This window comes from Urocitellus parryii, chromosome X, assembly GCF_045843805.1.
Source record: "Urocitellus parryii isolate mUroPar1 chromosome X, mUroPar1.hap1, whole genome shotgun sequence".
In the NCBI taxonomy this organism is placed as follows: domain Eukaryota; kingdom Metazoa; phylum Chordata; class Mammalia; order Rodentia; family Sciuridae; genus Urocitellus; species Urocitellus parryii.
The window spans coordinates 91,344,871-91,366,096 of NC_135547.1; the positions used below are offsets into that span (position 1 = coordinate 91,344,871).

General features: G+C 42.5%; 1 protein-coding gene across 1 annotated transcript in view; it reads right to left on the bottom strand.

The window, feature by feature from the left end:
- Positions 1-9,595: 9,595 nt before the first annotated feature.
- The window catches only part of Dgkk (diacylglycerol kinase kappa), a 129,753-nt gene continuing 118,122 nt past the window's right edge, over positions 9,596-21,226 (bottom strand). The window contains exons 21-28 of the mRNA XM_026406769.2: positions 21,092-21,205; positions 20,612-20,746; positions 19,327-19,487; positions 18,616-18,757; positions 17,458-17,544; positions 13,876-13,986; positions 10,647-10,770; positions 9,596-9,675 (exon numbers count right to left, since the gene is read on the bottom strand). Coding sequence (XP_026262554.1) covers positions 9,596-9,675; positions 10,647-10,770; positions 13,876-13,986; positions 17,458-17,544; positions 18,616-18,757; positions 19,327-19,487; positions 20,612-20,746; positions 21,092-21,205 — 954 coding nt within the window. The remainder of the gene's footprint in view (positions 9,676-10,646; positions 10,771-13,875; positions 13,987-17,457; positions 17,545-18,615; positions 18,758-19,326; positions 19,488-20,611; positions 20,747-21,091; positions 21,206-21,226) is intronic.

Here is a 21,226-nt window from a genome sequence, read left to right on the forward strand (position 1 = left end):
ACCATCATTTTCTATCTTCTTTGTGAGCTGTTTTTTTCAAACATCTGTCCCTCTTAAGTTGGTGATTGATTGCTAGCTTTAGCCTCTGCTTTAAAATCTCCCTGGGTGATCTCATCTACTGCCATAATTTCAATTACCACCAAGCCATTGTTTCTTAGGCTTGATATTCAGCCCAAACCTGTGGTTCTCTTTTCACGCTTTTAATTACCTTCTGTTGGTCATATCCACCTGAATGTAACAGAGTTACCTCAAACTGAATGTGTCCAAAGCTGCATATTTCTTCTTGCTAACATCGTTCTATCTCTATATTCTCTATCTCAACCACCGTCCACCCAGTTATCCAAATCAGACCCTTGGGAGTCCATCTAGACTGTCTATTCCCTCACTAACAACCAATCAACTAATCATACTGTTTTATTTTTAAATCTTCTATTCCTAACTTTAAGCCTGGCCATTCATACCTAAGACTTACATTTTCTGATTATGGCCTTATTACTTTGCTAGCAAAGGAAAAGCACAAGGGACTCCTGACCCACAGGATGATTCTATCCCTTAGGGAGAACAGAGGGTTAATAAGGAAGAGATTCATTCCAGGTGAATAGGTAACCTTTTCCCCCCCAGCGCCAGGTGAGTGTTCCCTGTGGGGAGTGGAATTATGATTCCCTTCTGTGCTCAAAGACAGGTAACTGGGCCTAAAATGTGAAAAATGTTGCCCTGTTGCCAGCCCCCAGGCTAGGGAGGGGAGGAGAAGAGGAGAAGAAAACACCCTGGAGTGTAAACACTTGCTGTTATTCCAGCTCAGGAGGCTGAGGCAGGAGAATAATGAGTTCTGAGCCAGCCTCAGCAAAAGTGAGGCCCTAAGCAACTCAGTGAGACCCTGTCTCTAAATAAAAAACAAAATAGGGCTGGGGATGTGGCTCAGTGGTTGGATACCCCTGGATTCAATCCCCGGTGCAAAGAAAAAGGAAAAAAAAGTCCATTTTAAATAAGCATCAGGGGGCTGGGGCTGGGGCTGGGGCTCTGTGGTAGTGCGCTCACTTAGCATGTGTGAGGCACTGTGTTTGATTCTCAGCACCACATAAATAGAAATAAAGGTCCATTTTACAACTAAAAATATATTTAAAAAAAGAAAATAACAATTTAAATAAGCATGAGGCAGTGCAGCAAGGGGTATATTCAAATATTCAAAGCATGGGGTGAACCACTGCTTTATTCTGACTGGAAGATTGAAAGGGAAGCACCAGGAACTGGGTGGTAATGAGAATGTGGAGAGGTAAGAGCTATTTTTACTTTATTTATTATTTCTATGTTCTCCTGGGTGTACATTACTAACTTGATCAACATGTGTTAATCTGATCCTAATTAGCATACCAAGAAATTTGAGAAAGGAGCTAATAGACTTCCATCTAGATTCCAAATTGACCATCAGTCTCTCTCTCTCTCTCTTTCTCTTTGTCTCTCTCTCTCCCTCTCTCTCTCTCTCTCTCTCTCTCTCTCTCTCTCTCTCTCTCTCTCACACACACACACACACACACACACACACACACACACACACACACACACACACGGCAGAAGATCTAAGGAATGTCTATTTCCCAAATTAACTAGTGAATCAAAACCTGCCCCCCAGATCTGAGTAGCATTGTGAACTTTTGAGAATTGAACTGACAGTGGCCCCCAGCCTAGGGAGGGCAGGTGGGAACATGTGCTCCAGGGACTTGTTGAGACAACATTGAAAGGTCTATCACTTGTGCTATTAGAGCCTTAGAAGGAAATGGGAGGAAAAAACAGAGAGTAGCACTGAAAAATCTGAAGAAATAATGCCTGAAAAGTTCCCAATTTGGGTGAAAAACACCCCCCTAGAGATTCAAAACAGAGGAATTAAGCTCAAGCAAGATAAGTGAAAAGTAATCCCTAGATAAATAAATCATAGCCAAACTGCTGAAAAAATCTTCAAAGCATCCAGAGAGAAACAATGCATTATACAGAGGGGGAGGATGAGTCCAATGGCTGCAGGTTTCTCATAAGAAACTGTAGACCAGAAAGAAGACACACAATATTTTTCAGATGTTGAAAGAATTGTCAGCACACAATCCAATATCCAGTAAAAAAAAATATCTTTCAGGAATGAAGATTAATTTAAAAACACAATTTAAGATGAAGGGAAATGAAAAAAATTTGGAGTAAAAGACTTTTGCAAAGAATTATTTATATAGAACTAAAAATGGAGTCAGGTGCAGTGGTGCATGTCTGTAATCCCAGTAGCTCTGGAGACTGAAGCAGGAGGATCATGAGTTCAAAGCCAGCCTCAGCAACAGTGAGGTGCTAAGCAACTCAGTGAGACCCTGAGGGCTGGGGATGTGGCTCAGTGGGCACATGCCCCTGGGTTCAATCCCCGACATTCCCATCTTAAAAAAAAAGAAAAAGAAAAAAAAAAGAAATGGTACCCAAAGGGAAAAGGACTACGTAAGACAGTGGTAGTATAAAGTGGAGGGGGGTAAAGGGCTTAATAATATGATAAGGTTTTTATATTACAATTGAAGTGATAAAATATTGATTCTAAGCAGACTACAAAAAGTATGTATTTTGCAATCTCTAGAGCAACTACTAAAGAATTACATAAACAGATGTCACAGCTGCAACAGGTTAAGTGAAATACTAAAAAATATTTAAATAAACTGAAAGAAGGCAGGAAAAGGAAAACAGGAATAAAAACAAGGACCAAGCAAAATAAATAATAAAATGGTAAACCTGAGTCATAAAACAAGACTTAACCTATTAAAAAGAATTGAGTGGCGCACAGTGGTGCATGCCTATAATCCCAGCTGCGTAGGAGACTGCCGCAGGAGAATCACGAATTCCAAGCCAGCCTCAGCAACTTAGCAAGATACTGAGCAACTTAGCAAGAACCTGTTTCAAAATAAAATATAAAATAGGGCTGGGGATGTGGCTCAGTGGTTAAGCTAAGCGCCCCTAGGTTCAGTCCTTGGTACCAAAAAAAAGGAAGAAAAAAATTTTTTGCATAGTATGTTTTCTGACCACAGTGGAATTAAAGTAGAAATCAATAACAGAAAAATAATAGTAATGCTTGGAAAATAGCACTTTTATTTCTCTTTTTTTGTTATTGTTGAGCTGGGAATCAAACCCAGGGAATCAAATCACATTACTAAATCAATTGGTCAAAGAAACTGGAAATACTTCAAAGATCTTCAGTGAGAAAATGGATAAACAGATACGTGGATCCATATAGTGGAATGCTAGTCAGCTATAAAAGGAACAAACTGGAACTGGGGATGTGGCTCAAGCGGTAACATGCTCGCCTGGCATGCACAGGGCACTGGGTTCGATCCTCAGCACCACATAAAAATAAAAGAAAGATGTTGTGTCCACCGAAAACTGAAAAATAAATATTAAAAAATTCACTCTCTCTCTCTCTTCTCTGAAAAAGTAGCTGAATTAAAGAAAACTGTCTCAAAAGGATATATATCCCATGACATTCCTGAAAGCACAAACTTGTAGTGATGAAAAGTAGATTGGTGTTTAGGGGTAGGGTTAAGGTGTAACTGTAAAGGAATAATGTGAAGGAGATTCATGAGGCAGTGGAAACTGTTCCATATGCTGATATCGATAGTGGTTACATAAATCTCTACACATGTTAAAGTTGACTAAACCCTACATGAAAAAAAGATAATTTTATTGTATGATAATTTGAAAACATAGGCTTAAATTTTAAATCTGAGCTGGGTGTGGTGGCACATGCCTGTAATCCTACCAACTCAGAAGGCTGAGACAGGAGGATCACAAGTTTGAGGCCAACCTCAACAACTTAGTGAGGCCCTAAGCAATTTAGCAAGACCCTGTCACAGAATTAAAGATAAAAACGGCTGAGGATGTGGCTCAGTGGCAAAGCACCCCTGGATTCAATCCCCAGTACCCCCTCCCCATTCAGTTCTGATAGTGCTTCACTAGCCTATCAGTTGCCGTACAAAATTATAAGCATGGATCACATAGCCCATCCTGGTGAGTTGTTTCTCTCATAAAGCCTAAAAATGTTGTTTTGTGAGAGTACAGTGTCCTCAATGTCACAGAAGTTTTGTCTCTAAACAATTTTTCATATTTGGAAAGTCAGAGATTTAGAAGGTTTGCATTCTCACCCTGGTGTAGCATGCTGTGGGATCCTGGTCTAGAAAAGCCTTAGATGCCTACCTATTAAATATGACTAATACCTGGCTCCCCCAGGCCACTGTTAGTAGGGCAGAAATTTTAAATATTTCCATGCTAGTGTTACCGCTGTTGGCCGGTGACGAGTTCTTGCTCCCCGATGTTGAAGAATAACACCAAAGAAGCACGCCGAGGCAAGGCCAGAGTAGAGATTAGAAATTTATTAAAGGACAGAAGAAAAGACTTCTCCCGGAGGAAGAAGGGGACCCAAAAGGTGGAATCCAGTTAGCGGACAATGTGTTCCCCTTTTTATAGGTTTGGTGATGTAATGTAGGTGGGAAGGGTTTGGGACAAAGGAGTAATCTGGTCATTTCCGAGTCAAGTTTGCTGTTCATTAGCACTTCTTTGGGATGAGCTATCTCCAAATCTGTTGGGGGCTGTATCCTGGGCTTCATTAACATTTCTTTGGGATGGGCTGTCTATCTGTTGGGGGATGTTCATTAACATTTCTTCCAGGTGGACTTTGGCCTAGGGCCTTTTCGGAACTTTATTAACACTCCATGAGTTGTCCTGTTTTCCCTGAGTCATTCCCAGCATGGCCTCCATTTTAGATTTCACTCGATATTAGACCCGATTTACCTAACTACACTGACTACCTAACTTTAAATTTGGCTTCACTAGGCTAAACCAAATTGGGATCTGAATGGAATACCACTTCCTACTGTGATAGAGATTTAGTATAAAGAAAGAAACATACTGAATCTTAAAAGAAACACCCACAAGCCATTGAGATGCCAAAAGCCATTTGTACATGTTGGCCCAAGCCCTTGGAAAATGAGGGGGATGTGCGCAAGTACAGGGAAAATTGGCATGAAATTGAGGCATCCACCTCTATCTAGTCTGGCCCCTTCTGTAAATATTGGACCCCAACCCAAATCAAGGCTGTTTGCTCTTGAGAGAGTCCATTCTCCTTTGAATGTGTATCTACCTTTCTAAATAAACCTCCCTCTATGCCTTTGTCTGGTTCATGCTGAAGTTCTTTTCCAATGTGTATGCCAAGAAACTCCTCAGGGAACTCCTCGAACTCTTCTCCGGAGACAATTCTTCTCTTTTGACACTACTTCAAATACTTTTAGAAGGGAGAGGAGTGTGTGATGTTTGTGTTTGGGGAACAAATTGTACTGTGAAAGTTTTTGTTTTGTTTTGTTTTTAGTACTGGGGATTGAGCCCAAGGGTGCCTAACCACTGAGCCACACCCCTAGCCCGTTCTTATATTTTATGTAGATCAGAGTCTTGCTGAGTTGTCTCGGGCCTCCCTAAGTCATGGAGGCTGGCTTTGAACTCGCGGTCCTCCTGGTTCAGGCTTCAGAGCTGCAGGGATTACAGGTGCCACTGTGCCTAGCCTGTGTAAATTTTGAAAGGTGCTTTATGCCTCTATTTAGCATCTAAGCAGTCCCCCAGTCCTCCTTCATCGCATTCCACCTCTCCAGTAACTAATTCATTTTATTGAGATCTGTATCCTGAAGTCAATTGACTTCTAGAACAATTATAATGGCATGTATTTCCCCAGAGAATTGTTTTGCATTGTAACTAGGTTGTAGAATTCTTTTCAGCAGCCCTTTTATAGTATTATGATCAACCCCGATGGCCAGTTTCAGTCTGTGTTGCCCCTGCCTGCCCTCACCTGTCATCCAGACCAGCATGGGGCTTCTCTAGAGCGTGAAGGACCTCCCAAATTCACACTCCACTTCCATCACCATGCACCCCCCACCATGCGGCGGTAAATAACGAGGCACTGGTGTTGATTATATTTATTCATTTATTAAAATATTTTAAGAAGCAATACTTTATTAACTTTGAGGACTGGTGTTCCATTTTTGGGGGGAAGAAGAATAAGCACACTTTCATGGAACCTTTTCTTTCTGCTTTTTTTCCTTTTACTCATGACTATCCCAGCTTCCTCCCCCAACCAGTCCCTGGCCCTGCTGCTTAATTGCAGGGGCCTCTGAGAAAACAAAAACACAGAAGACCACAATGGATCACAGGTTAACATACAAATAGACAAATGCAATTCCACAAACCATATAGCCAATCAAGGTCCTTATAGGATGGAATGGTGCGAATGGGTTTGGTAGCTTTGGTATTCCTGTCTATCTCTTTTGAAACTAAAATCCTTCCATTTGCATCCTGAGGGAAGTCTATGTTGATCCCAACTGTTTCTTCTGGCCAAACTTTTTATTAAATTGAAAATCTCTTCCTTACTATTCCTTTGCCCTATCCTAGAGGGCCCTTTTTTGGATAGCTGCTGAACTCCTTAGTCCTGATACCAGAAGAAGTTGGTGACGGCTCAAATCTATTTGGCCTTCCCCCCATACTGTTCTCCTCACTTACCCACCTCATACAATTTTCAGAAAGTGCTACCAAAGATACAACCATACTTCAGAGCTTTGGCTCCTAATGATTTCTAAACATAATTGAGATGCATATTTGGTGTCTGGTCCCACCACCTGAGCAATTGTATTCCTGCAAGTGGTTAAATCTCATTCTGAAAGGAGCTTATACCCTCAGGAGCTAAGACAATTCCCTTGAGAGAGGGATCACTCATTCCCCCCCCCCCCAAGAGTACTGCAAGAACAGGTGCTTCCAAAGCTGTCTCACTAACTGTTAACTAAGTCACTTTAGGAGGAATCTTAAATGACCTCACAAGCCACACCTGCTCTTGGACCCCCATCATATATCAGTTCTGCTCCATATTGGGCTTTAGCTCCCAATCCTGGTTGTTTCATTCAATATCTTTCTGACTCAGGGTGGGAGGACAGGGTGGATGAAAGGGAATCCAGATGGGAAAACAGAGCAACAGCAGCAGCACACTTTACAAAGATCTATAGCACTTCAGCAAAGTAAGCACAAGAGATGGAGTCCTATTACAGTTGACTATCATTAGTGATAAAAATAATTACAAGAGATAGCCCTGCTTAGTCGTTGCCAAGATAAGGCTACACTTTCCCAGTATTTTCTTCTGTTTCCTTAATTTTGGTCATTCAGAAATTTTTCCATTTTGAAAAGGCTCTCCTGCAAAAAAATACAACTCAGTTCCCAACTCTGTGAGTGTGTGCACAGGTGTCAATTCACTCAGCCAATGAGGAGCTAAGATGGCATGCAATGATGACCCTTCTGATTGGATCTGACACCTCCTCCTGGGAAGAAAGGGTGACACAAAGCCAGTGTCACAGCAACGACACACAATGACACACTCTCCACACTCTCCACCTGAATACATACGATACATTCTGACGCCTCAGTAGGTTTTAGGTTTCTGTCATCATTTTCCATTGACTTTCTTCTCTAGTTGTAGAGCTAGGACTTTTTTGTTTGTTTGGCACAGCAATCAGACATTTGGGGACTATCCCCTTGTTAGTATTTTTCTCCTCACCCCCGCAGAGGTGGAACACAGGTGGCTGGTTTCAGTGGGTTAGGCTGGTGGAGTTCTAAAGTAGAGAACCAGTGCTTAGAGTTTGGATTGTGCACCTCGATGAACCAGCCATTGGACTGAGTCAGGTAATTGAGCACGCTAAGTTGGTATGAGAAGTGGGGAAAAGCCAGTTTTCTGGATTGATCTTGATAAGTGGGGAGGGACACTTACCTAAAGGTGTGAATTTAGGGTGGGGTGGGGATGAGAGGCAGGGCAGAGAAAATCTCTCTGGGCACCCGGATTTGATTAGATTTGTATGAATGGGAACAGACTTTAAAAAAATTTGAATTAAGGATTTGGAGCAATCTAGGCCAAGTTTATATTTTATGAAGAATTTGGAAAAAGAACCATGGGGAAGCAGAGGCTTTTAGCCTTCATTTCCCCAGGCCCATGTTCATTCTGGTCACTCTGAATGTCCCTCTTGTACTCAAGGAAAGAGACAAGATGGGAAGATCTGAAGGTGATTTGGGGACTGACCTGACAGCCTGTCCAGAAGATTCAGGCCAAGAGAGAATTTGAGGGGAAGGGCCTAGGCTGCGACTAGATTGTCAGATAGTCTATAGCTAAGACATCTAAGTCACAGAGCTCTAGGTCTGGTTGCTTCATGTCATCTTTTGATTGGGGAAGGGGACAGCACAGGTTGGGGCAGTTGCTGATGTAAAGTCTAGGACAAATAGAGCAAAAAAGGCAGCATGCCAGCTTAGCCCCTTCTCCAGGGCATTGATGTTTTTGTTCCCCTTTCTGTGGCCTGGCTCAGAATTTTAAGGGGACGTCAGAATCAGCTGGACCACAGGTAGATCCCAGCTACTTCTAAGACGTTAAAAATGCACCAAAAGATTAGAAGCTCCACCAAGAACTAGGGCAGTTGGTAGAGATGTATGTGTGTGTAGGGTAATGGGCGGTGGGGTGGGATTCCTGGGTTAGCACAATAAATTAGAGGGTCACTTAGAGGTCGAGTTGTATTTTCAGTTCTTAAAAATATATATATGTATATTTACATCTTTATGTCTCTATATAATCTATACTGCAGCACAGCGGCAAAACATCTAGTTAAAAAATCCAGCAAGAATGCAGGCAGACACTCCGTGGAGGCATGCAGGCTAGGATCAAGGCAGTAGGAGGGGAGCCTATACGGTTGCCATGAGTGGTGAGTTCCAACCAATGGGCCCACCCAGCCACCAGAGCACCACCTGGACATGTGCAAAGACATACATGCACACATGGGAAAACAAAGGATTTGCAGAGAGAGGGGGAAGAGAGAGAGAGAGAGAGAGAGAGAGAGAGAGAGAGAGAGAGAGAGAGAGAAAGGGAAAGAGAGAGAAAGAGAGAGAGGAAGAACAGAAGAAGAGAAGAGAGAGGGAGAGAGAGGGGTTCCTACATCAACACAGAAAGATTTCACATAGTCATTGTAACAGGCAAGTGGACAAGACCCTGGGACCTAGTTCTCATTTTAAGAAGCCTACTAGAATGGATCGCCTGCAGTTTCAAGCTATATTTGGCAGGGTTTGAAGGAGAAACACAGCCAGGCCTGGCTGTCCTGCCCCATCCCTTCATCTCCCTAGAGTGTCATTCATTCATACCTCAGCTTCTCCAGTTTCTCTGCTAGTCAGAGGAAACCATTCCCAGACTCCATGAAGAGGTGAACTTCCTTGAATCCTGTATAGATCCCAGGCCATTCATGAAGCAATTATCCCAATAAATACTGTAGTTGCTCAAAATGTACAAAGAGAAGGAGAACTGAACAAGACAACTCGGAACAAGGATCTTTGGCTAATGAGAAAATGTAAACCTCTAAGGAGACCTGATTAAGTCCAGGAAAAATGTGTAAGTGTAAAGAATTAGAGGGTCTTTCTTGGTGGTGCTCATGTTTGTTCTGAAATAATTTAGTCCAGCCTGTATTGAGGTTTTGAGAGTTTTTGTAGAGTCCTAAGTAGTGCGAGTTCTCCTTCCAACTTTCAAGAGCTACAGCTGAGATCTTGATGGTGTTGGAGGATCGTCACTTTTTGTTTCATCTTCACGATATCTGCGACGCCACAAATTATCTTCAGAGAAAAAATAAGTATAGAAATTATGAGGTTGGTACTTTGCCAGATGCCCAAAATGTATGAATCCCCCAAAGAAAAGAGACTGTTATGAGACAGACTGGTTTGCTTCTGTTGTAGCAACTATCTCTGAACCATCAGAGAAAACCAGCAGAGACCATATGAGCCAAACATAAATGGAATGCACCTATGAAACCACTCCATGGCTAGACTCCATCAGAGTCTTCAGAAATACTTTTAAATGCCATGGTCTTCTAACTGGCAGATTCTTAGGGAATCAGACCAGTTAGACCACACCTGAGAAAATACAGCTTAATCCAAGAAAATCTCTCTTGGCATCTGTGCAAACTCTCAGATCCTCAAAGAAACAAAACAAACTGCTTCCCTCTAATCATGTTTTTCAATGTGTGCTATTGCTATAGCTCTCAAGTGCAGGTTACTTAGGCCCCAAATTTAGGAGAGACTGTGGATATCATTGAATTGACACAAGTGATAACTCTAAGAGAACCTTGAGTCTCAATGACATCTCAACAATGCTTAGGACCAATCATGAAGAAGGATGGGATGGAACCAATATTCAAAGCATGAAATTTATAGAAATTTTTCATTTCCAGAAACTTTTACCATAACAGGAGAAATACGTGTTTAGATAGGTCATAAAACCTGTTCTTGACTCTTAGGAATGGGTCAAGCAGAAAAAGCATCTACCTGATTGTATTTTTCTTTTGATCTATATATATCATAGAGGCTACTCAGCAACACTCCTTCTCAGATTCTTCCCTTTCCAGTGCCCATATCATTTTCTAACCCACACCATGTCCAAAAGTCTGCTTGGCATTATATAAAGTTGGCTCCAAGCTGGCTCCATCATCACTATGCCTGTGAATTTGAATGGGGGTTTCCAGTCCCTGGGAGGTACCCAGGAAACTAGGGAAGTCTTTGTGTTCTTTATATATGTAGAAGAGACTTACCAATAAAACCATAAAATCTTTGGCCTGATTTAGGCTTGTCTTCCTCTTCTAGCTTCTTCTTCCCCAATTTGGGGAACTTAATTTTCAACCTGAGGCTTCTACTATCAGTATCTGAAGATTTTTCCTAGAAAACCATAGCAATAAGAAGGTCAAAATATTAGTCACCTAACATTCAGAAATAATTCCTAGGGGCCTGGCAATGTGATGGACAAGAATGGCTACAGAAAGCAGGCAAGCTCGGTTACATGCTCTAGGAAAAGAACTGATCTTTACAAAAAGCCAAGTGTCTTGCTAGATACTTCAGTAAATGTTCTCATGTCAATCACCCAACTTGGCAAAGGTTGCTTATATTTATATTAGAAATGAGGAAGCAGAGTCTCAGAGAAGTCACTTGAGGTCACGTTGCTAGAGATTGGAAGGGTGAGGTTGCTAGGGCCACTGTTAGCTCATGTAGCTCCTCTGCATGTATTAGGAAAAAAAGGTACTCCTTCCTTCAGACATGAAGTCGATGAGTGCCCACTCACTCCTTGACCACATACCTTCCTATAGGGAAGATCATGCCTCCCAGGCCCCCTGCTTGCCTGCCTGGAATATAGAGTGGTCTCTAAATAAAGCTCTTAGTTATGTGGGTTCTCTGCTGTGCAGATCCTATACACTCTAATTCCTGCTCAGCCCCCTAGTCACTTGCTCCTTTTACTACTGGTCTTAGTAAAACATCATTCCAAGGTTAACTTTTTCCCCCTGAGGTTAACTTTGTTGCCAGAAAATCATCCAAACACATCTCAAGAAGCTTTGGGATTACCTTCCTTTGGGGACTATTTGTGTCTTCAATCTCCTCCACTAGGAGCAGAGTTTCACCTGGCCTCTTCTTCTTCCTCTCTGGCTCACACTTACCCTCTCTCCTGTAATACTGCTCCTGGTTATACACACCAGCCTTCAGAATTATCTTTCAGGCTGGGTGCAGTGGCACACATCTGTAATCTCAGCAGCTCAGGAGGCTGTGGCAGGAGGATCGTGAGTTCAAAGCTAGCCTCAGCAATTTAGCAAGGTCCTAAGCAACTCAGTGAGACCCTGTCTCTAAATAAAATACAAAATAGGGCTGGGGATATGGCTCAGTGGTTGAGTGCCCCTGAGTTCAATTCCCAGTACCAAAACAAAACAAAAAAAACAAACAAATAATTGTCTTTCAGAAAAGAAGGATGTCCCTTCATTCAACATCTTGGGAAGCCCAATGAATAACTGTCTCTCATCCTGCTATTCCCCCAGCAAAGTGGATCTGAACCTTCTGTGGCCTAAAGGTGAGCAAGTTTGGTGTCTAATGAATAAGAAATATCTTCCTAGCTTTCTTTCTGTCCATTCAGTTGTTCACTAGCATGCCTTTTATTCTGTGGAAATATTGTAGCTCAGAAAAGAATTTTTGTCTCAGGCTGGGAAGACTCATATATAAACTGGAATCTCAGGGTAGGGGATGTGTTTGTCTCATTTCCCTCAATAACTAATGCATTTTCTAGATAAGAAGCTTGGTGAGATAGAGCTGAACTGGGTAATAATAGAATGGGGTTTTTATGGTTTGGATGTGAAGTGTCCTCCAAAAGCTCATGTGTGAGACAATGCAAGAAGGTTCAGAGGGGAAAAGATTGGGCTATATCCTTAACCTAATCAGTGAATTACTACCCAAATGGATTAACCAAGTGGTAAATGGGGGCAGGTGGGGTGTGGCTGGAGGAAGGGGTTGATTTAGGGCATGGATTTGGGATATATATTTTGTATCTGGAGAGTGAAGTCTCTCTTTCTCTGCTTACTGATCATCATGTGAGCTGCTTCCCTCTGCCACACTCTTTCACTATGATATTCTGCCTCACCTTGAGTCCTGAGGAATGGAACTGACCTTTTATGGACTAAGACCTCTGAAACTGTGATCCCTCAAATAAACTTTCCTCCTTCTGGTCAGGTCTTTTAGTCATTGAAGCAAAATAGCTGACTAAAACAGGAGTGCAATAAAAGTTTACTTCCTTTGCTGTCTTAACATTATGTTTCCTTCCCCAGAGAGCTATTGATCAAAAGCATCAGGTACAAACAGCCTTGGAAAGTTCTAGGGTCATTAGAGAAAGTTATTAAATATTTTAATACATGAATTGGAACTGGGTGCAGTGGCGCACACCTGTAATCCCAGTGACTCTGGAGGCTGAGGCAGGAGGATTGCAAGCTCAAAGCTGGCCTCAGCAACTTGGTGAGGCCCTAAACAACTTTGCAAGACCCTGTCTGAAAATTGAAAATTAAAAAAAAGAAAAGAAAAAGGGCTGGGGATGTGACTTTGTGATTAAGTGCTCCTGGGTTCAATCCCCAGTACAACACACACACACACACAAATACATAAATTTGTATATACATTTCCTCCAAAATTGTACTGTGTCTCTATATACCACTCACATGCATATAATTGGTGTATGGAGACAGAAAACAGGTATACTGAATAGAGGGGCTAGGGATTCCAACAGGTTGAAATGAATGGTTCTATGGTAGGGAAGTTTTGAGGAATTTTTCATACCATAAAGAAAATAATTTACCTTGTGACAGGTGAACATCTTTGGGTCATTCAATTGATGAGATGGGACTATTTTTCAATCTTTAGAAAGTGTTCAGAGTTGTTAAAACATGACAACATCCTTGCAACTATATTGGAACAACTGCTAATATGCTTGATTTTCTTTTAAACCATGTATCTGCTAAGGAGAGCCACTGAGAGGGCCTGCTCTCTCAGCAGCAAGAGAGGTTATATTTGGAAGATTTAACTACCAGTATGGCTTGGACACTGGCCATAGAGTAACTCCAGTATGAACTAACCATTATGATAGTTGTTGTCTGTGAACAACTGGTATGGCCATGCTGGTTCATATCAGATGAAGTTCAGCCCTGGCATAGGTAACTGAGCAGGGAGGGAGAATCTGCAGCCATGAGAACAACATAGAAAAAAAAATCTTTCTTCTTCCTGATCATCTCTTGCTATAGAGTGGCTCTTCTTTCTTGTTGTTTCCCCATGGTCACCTTACATTTCATGTTTTCTGTTTCATTCTTTCACTTATGATGAGGAAATGGGTAGGAGGAAGCTCTGTTAAAGCTGAAGCTGGACTCCTGCTGCATCAGCCACCATGTCCTGACCCACACAGGAAGGTAAAGCACCAAGGAAGAATTCCCTACCCCTTTATTGTCCATTCCCTACATTACGTACCTCCGGAACTAGGATTGGATTCATCCAGTAGATCTCCGATAACTTTTCAAACTCCTGACTCATGACATCCAGGGCATTCTGTAGTGTGGCCTCAGCCTCAGCATTTCTTAACTGGAGACAAGAAAAACAATGAATGACCAAAGCCTTGCACCCTGCCTTCATAGACTCTTGCCCTCTCCTGTACTCCCAGTCCCTGCTAGTGGGGGACAACTGGGAGACAACTTTTATCTCCTTTGGATGGCAATCAGATCTTTTCTTTCTCAACAGGAAGATCCAGGAAACACACAAATGGTGGGGCGCTCCCTGCAGTTGGGTATGCTCAATTTGGCAAGCAAAGTCTTTTTGTCCAATATCACTCAATTCTTCCCCTACAACTTAGGGTCAAGGACAAGGGTCCTACCCTTAACCTATAGTTGCTGGAGCTTCCAGTGTCCTCTTAAATAATAACTGCCAAATTTTGAGCACACAGTTTATGTCAGGCACTATGCATACATAATTTCATTTCACTTTCCCAATAACCTTATAATACCTTACAAGGGACCATGGTTCCAATTTCATAGTTGAAAAGGTAGACTCAAAGAAGCTTAATGCTCAGAATCACATAGCCAGACAGAACCCCCATTGGTTTAATTCAATACTCCACAACCTATACCAGAAAGGGCAGATGGGGTGCTCAGATGTTGGGGGAATCTTTATTACACACTTACTGTAATTTAAAAACTATATCGTGTATCAAGGAGAGTGGGCTAGAGAGAGACTGGCTCAGATTTTCCCTTCCTGGCAGAGGGTCTGCCTCCCCAGACTGTTGTAGCCCCTATGCTCTTGATAATTAAGAAAAAAAGTTTCAGATGGTTTGTTCTATAGGCTCAGGAAACCAGACTTAAGTGCTAACAGTAATCCCCAACACCCCAGGATGAACTCCTTACAGTGCATGGGAGACATAAAATAACTTCTTTTGAGACCATCTATAATTCAGAAGAATCGAGTGCTAGACCAGCAACACAGGTGCAATCATTCTTGCCCCGGTAGATAATGAGCTGGGGCCACAGAAGCACGCTGATATATTCAGCTCTGACAGAGCTAAGCTACACTTGTCACTTGTTCACCTAAACTGATCTCACCTCTCCTGCCCACCATGCCGTCTATTTTTTTTTTTTTTTTTTGGTACAAGGTATTGAACCCAGAGGAACTTAAAAATTTAGCCACATCCCTAGCCATATATAATTTTGAGACAGGGTCTTGCACAGCAAGAAGCCACAGACATGCCAGATTAAAAGTAGAGCTGGAAGCTGGGCCCAGTGGTGCAGGACTTTGGGAAGCTGAGGCAGGAGGATTGCAATTTCAGAGCTAGCCTCAGCAATTTAGCAAGGCCCTAAGCAAATTAATGAGACCTTGTCTCAAAATTAGATATGGCTAGGAATGTGGCTTGGCACTGTTGGGAAGTGGAGGAAATTATAGTAGGTGGGGACTAACAGGAGGTCTTCTGATCATTAGGAGCATGCCCTTAAAGTGGCATCCGCCCTTGGAGAAGATAGTTAGATCCCAGCCCCTCCTCTTTCTCTCTTTTTCATTCCTGATCACAAAATACACATCTTTATTCCCATACACTCCCTGCCATGATGTGCTATCTTGCCACAGTCCTCAAACAATGGAGCCAGCTGATCATGAAACTTCCAAACTGTAAGCCAAAATGAACCTTTTCTCTTTATATGTTTATTATCTCAGGTTATTTGTTACAGCATCATAAAGCTGGCTAACGCAATCTCCTTGCCAATACTACACAGCTTACTGCCTTCCTTCCTCAAGGGAAGGAATAACACAAAAATGAAACAAATCTTGTCTTTATCCCACATCTATGACAGCCTTTCTGGAAATACATATTCTTTCTTGGTTAACTGCTGCTTGCTTTCTAGCCTTATTTGCATATATGTGTATGTGTGGGGGTCCTCCCGAGGTTCTATGGAGTGGGAACCTTATAAGTGTTCTGGAGGCCTCCACCCCATGGTATGATATGCTCAAGTTGGGTTGCAGGCTGGTATAGACCACCTGTCAGGTCATGAGCCTCCAGAAAGCCTAAGTAGCAATGAGAGGCCAGAATCTCATATTTCCTGCTGTTCAAAACAGCAAGAACACCGAGTTCTGTCTATACGTGTAAAGTACTTCTATTGCTGTTGTTTAAAGCTCAAAGAACCTATCTTGGGGATCAGATGCTGGGACAGCCTGGCCTGATTGCCTTAGCCACTCTGCCTCCTGCACAGTGTGCCAATTAGATGTGCAAATGAAAAGGGAAAGTGGTTATACTTCTTGCAATTTCAACTCAGAAGCCTGTCTTCAAATAAACCTTAATTAGATGAGAGGCAGGCAGAGCAGCTGCCTCAGGGCCTTAGCAGCTGACCTCAAGTTGGGGTGGTCATGATCGCTTGCCTCATTAGAGCACGCTCATCAAGTGTGCCCGTGGGTTTTGCGTTCTCAGAAACATGCAACTAGTCTTATAGCCCCCAAACAGAGCCTCAATCTCTTTTCTCTCTCACTACCAGCTACCATCTATTGAGCCACTATTCTGTGCCAGGCACTTGAGATAAAATAACTTGTTAGATTCTCACAATAATCTAGGGAGGTAGGGATTACACTTCATATCCTGTTGATATGGAAACAAAGACCCAGAGATGCAAAGTCACTCTACACAGGTAGTATTATGGGTTGAGTTGTGCCCCCGACCAAAGATATGTTGGAGTCTAAAGTCCCAGTACCCTAATACCCTAGATGGAGTTAGGGTGATTGCAGATGTAATTAATGGTTAGGTTGAGGTTATACTGGATAAGGTAGGCCCCATTCCATTATGAACGGGCTCCTTAGAAGGAGATGGTCACATGAAGACAGGCACACAGGGGAATTGCTATGTGAAGACAGAGATTAGAGTGATGCATCTACAAGCTGAGGAACATCAAAGATTGTCAGCAAAACACCAGAAGCTAAGAAGAGGTAAGGAAGAATTCTCCTACAGGTTTCAGGGGAGCACAGATCTACTAAAACCTTGATTTTAGACATCTGGCTTCCAGAACCGAGAGACAAGATGTTTCTGTTGTTTTAAATCACCTGGTTCTTAGTACTTTGTTGTGACAGGCTTTGGAAATGAATAGAACTACTAAGTGGCAGATTTTGGATTTGAATGCCGAGTCTCCCCAGTTTTCCCACCATTTCATATTGCCTTCCGACATGAATAAAGAAATATATAGAAACTTGAGAGACACAGAGCAGCTCAGAAGAACTCACTCTTTTCTCCTGCAGTTGTATCAGGTATGATGAGAATACCCTACTTTTGATTTACCTGGTCTGGACCCAGGAGACATTTGTCAAAGGAGAGGGAGGGACCTTCTTTCAAGGGTATGGTAGTCTCTATGGATTAACATAACCCATGAAGTAACACAAGCAATGACAATTCCGGGTGACACAGAAAAGACTGCCAGGCAAGCACCTGCTTAGAATGATCCCATCTTGCCTGTGCCCTGGAACAATGCACAGAGTCTGACCATCTTTGGATAGCATGTTTCGCCCTCCCATGCTCCAACCCTCTGCACTCACCAAGTTTTCATCCAGGAAAGCTTTGGTGTCATCGTGGAGCCCTTTAAGACTAAATGTAACATCTACTGCGTCATTTCTGCTTATAGTCTAAGAGAAGAAGAAAGGACAAGAAAGGAAGGGAAAGGACAAAGACAGAGGAGTTGTTGGTTAGTAAGCATGCAGCTGGCTTCTCTGGGAAGGTAGAAGTAGGCTAGAGTAGGACATGGCTGTAGGTTAAAAAAACTAATATTCAAAATATGGCATAACTAGTAGAGTATGGGTACTAAGCACATAGAACTGATGCCAGCTATATTGGTGTGCCCTACAAAGTGGCACAGCACAACTTGGCTTTTGGCATCATTGACTGGGTGCAGTAGTACAGGAAAATATGAAATATGCAAACCGGAGAGTAAATTTGAGGCCACTTGTCCCTAGGCTAAAACCATCTTTCTCATGGCAGGTGGAATTAGGCCCAATCATCTCTCTTCTCAAAATTTCAGGCCTTGGTCTCCAGGGCTCTTCCGGCTAAGATCTGGCCCAAAATAGTTAACCCACATTTCATCATACCCTGATTATATGGCATTTCTTTTAGCACTAAAATAACTTTTTTTTTTCTGTGCTGGGATCAAACCAAAGGCCTCTTATGGTTTAGGCAAATGCTCTACCACTGAGCCACATCCTCAGCCTTGAAGTTAATTCTTAAAATTATCATTTAAATCTTCTGGAAGTGGGTAAAGCCATGGGATGGCACATTTAAAATAAATGTCTAATCTGGACCTTTCCTTCAAGAAGAAAACAGAAACACCTTGGAACTTTGGTTTCACTTGCAGGTGTCCCTTTATTCAGTTATACAGGGAACCACATGGGATGAGGAAGGCCCAAGGCTAAGTTCCTCTCCATTCATTGGCCATTTCTCCCCTGAGGTTGGTGTGGTGGATAGCCATCAGGAGAAAGGGCTAGTTCTCAGGCTGATCAAATCTGCTGTGGGATTCCCCCAGCAGCCATCTTGACCCTGTAATGAGTCAAGACGTGCCTGCCTTCCTGTCCACTCTATCCATCAGTTTCCTGCCATATAAATTTGCCCAGTTTCTTCATATCCAGCCTCTGGCTCTTCTTCCCTTTGCATCTCCTTTCCTATCTAGGTTGACCCCATTCCTTCATCTGCCCCTTTGACCTTACCTCAATGGGAGTACAAGAAGCTGCACCTGCCTCATTGCCACTGTCTTGGCCATAAAATACATCATTCAGGATGGTAGCACTGGCATTCACAGAATCCATGAGGACAGACACATGCTGGTGGACCTTGCTGAGGTCATTGAGTCTGTAATAAATCAAGGACAGATGGATGAGCTGGGAACTTAGGACTTCTGGCCTGGGGTGCTGATAGGTTGGGATAAGGGGAGAAATGAAAATCCTAGGTACTAGATTTGGACTTTTTATTCTCTTTTGTTATGTTTGCTCTTTTCTAGAGAGCCACTGATGCTTGGAACTGTTTCTACTCTTTTCTGTATATTCACTTTTGGCTAACCTGAATTAAGATACTAGGAATTTGAGTAGAGTGGGAGACTAAAATAAAAGAGAGTAGCTTATTCCAGAAACTCCAAGGTCCTCCTGATAATTAAGGGTGAGGATAAACATTCTTTGTATTCTTGGGTCTGGGGCAACAGGAAGACATCAAAATTCATCTCTGCCTAATGAGAAATTTCCAAGCTGGTTTATTGCTAAGCACAAAGAATATTTCCTCCATGGATTGTCAGGGAGTCAGTCAATGTTCTGAGCACTAGGTGAGATGCTTGAGGCCAGGCTCCCCAGTAGCCATTAGACAAATTGGCTGCTTCTCTCTATCCTTTCTTGAGTCTCCCATCCTTGTATCTAGGCCAGTCCACTTACCTGCTAATGAGGTTTTCTGCAAGCCGAGCTAAGTGCTGCATCTGGGCAAACTCCTCATCAGAGAGGCTATCATGAGATTCCTGGGAATCCAGCTGGGGTTGAGGGGCAGCTTGAATTTCACTATGCTTGCATTCCCACGTTTTCATTGAATTCTCAAAGTCCTGGAGATGAAAACAGTGGCATATCCTAATGATTGCTATAGCTAAGAGGGTACATGACAGGTCTGTCTATGAGTCTGACATTTGTGGGTAACGTGTGGGTATAATAGGTAAATGGGGAATGAGGCTCCTCTATGCATTCCCCAGTACACCTGTCTATAGATCTATCTATCCTTTTATTCATCATCTCTTCTGTACTAGGCACTTTTAGTTTGGTCTTGAATCAGATATCTGCCTTCCAGAAGGTCCTATATAAGGGCATCATGACAGATAAGAGAGTAGAGTTCATTTCATGCTTTTTTTTCTTTGCCAAATCTAGGCAATATGTTTGTGATGGAGTTTAGAGCCAGACATACTTAATCCAATTTTCAATCATGCTTCTGTCATTTATCAGTTATGTGGCCATGAGCAATTTATTTAACCTCCTGAAATGGAAATAAGTGTATCCATCTCAGGATTGTTTGGGGGTAGCATGTGAGGCAATACATGTAAAATACCCAGCACAAAGTAGGCATCTTATAAATTAGATGTCCTATCCCCTCTATTGCTGTTTCTATGGCCTGTTCGCAGGTCAGGATGGAAGACAGCCTCCTATCACTGAACAGCTAATCAATAATGACTCCTTTGTAGCTTTAGAAGATTTAGGTGAAGTGGGTGATATTTATGAATGCAGCATTTTAAGGAATCTTACATGAAGCTAAAGACCATCAATGCAGATGAAATATATTGTTGAAAGAGCAAATTTCTCTATTACCATCTAAGGCCTAACTTTGATTCTCTGTGCAATGGAGACTGGAGGATAATTTTGTCTAAAACTACAGGAGAGAGCTCTTTGCCTTGCTCTTTTGGACAGTGGTTTGCAAGTGTCAATATATATCAGAATGTCTTCAGGAACTTGTTTATAAATGCAGGCTCCTGAGAACCACTGTTCCCCATTCTGTTCAGTGGACCTGGCATGGGTCCCAGGAGTATGCATTTATAACCAGCACCCCAGGTGACTGTGATGAAATGGCCATGCAGACTGCTCTTTGAGAAATTCTATTTGACTGGAAATTTTCAGTGGTCATGTGACAGCTATGGATGGATAAAGTAGTGTGAAAGCCCAAGATGAGCCTCTCTCCTCTTACCCGATCTCTCATCAGCATCTGGGCAGCATTCTTGTATCTAATCTTGATAATACCTGGCCTCTGGATCCAGGCCTCCCCATCCACCTGCACTGGGATACCTTCTTCACCGTCAATAGTTATCATCAACTCACGGCACTGTCAGAGAACAGGAGAGGAAATAGGGGAGAAAAATGAAGCAAGTTCTATAGACCAATCTGACAATCTCACAATCATGTCCTAAATGTGTACCCGACGTAGCACTAGCAAACATATGGATTAGATTATGCCAGGGAGAAACACCCACTTCCTATGAGCTTTTTGCCCCTTTGGTCTCTACCACCTCTATCTCCAATATCAGCCAGCACCTTGGTACATACCAGATAACCTGTTTCCTTCACCCTGAAACTTTTATGCCTAGTTAATTCCTGGGATTACCCTCACATCCAGGATTGCAGATGGAAAATTCACCCCCTTTCTAGTACCCATCTAATCCCTGCCTACCTGGGCAATGCGATGATGATGCAGGTTGATGATACGGGACATGGCCATCTGCACAGAACCAAAGATTGCCACTACCTCCAGCTTTCCATCATCTATTGCAGGAGCATCATATTCCTAAGGAGGAAGAAATGGATT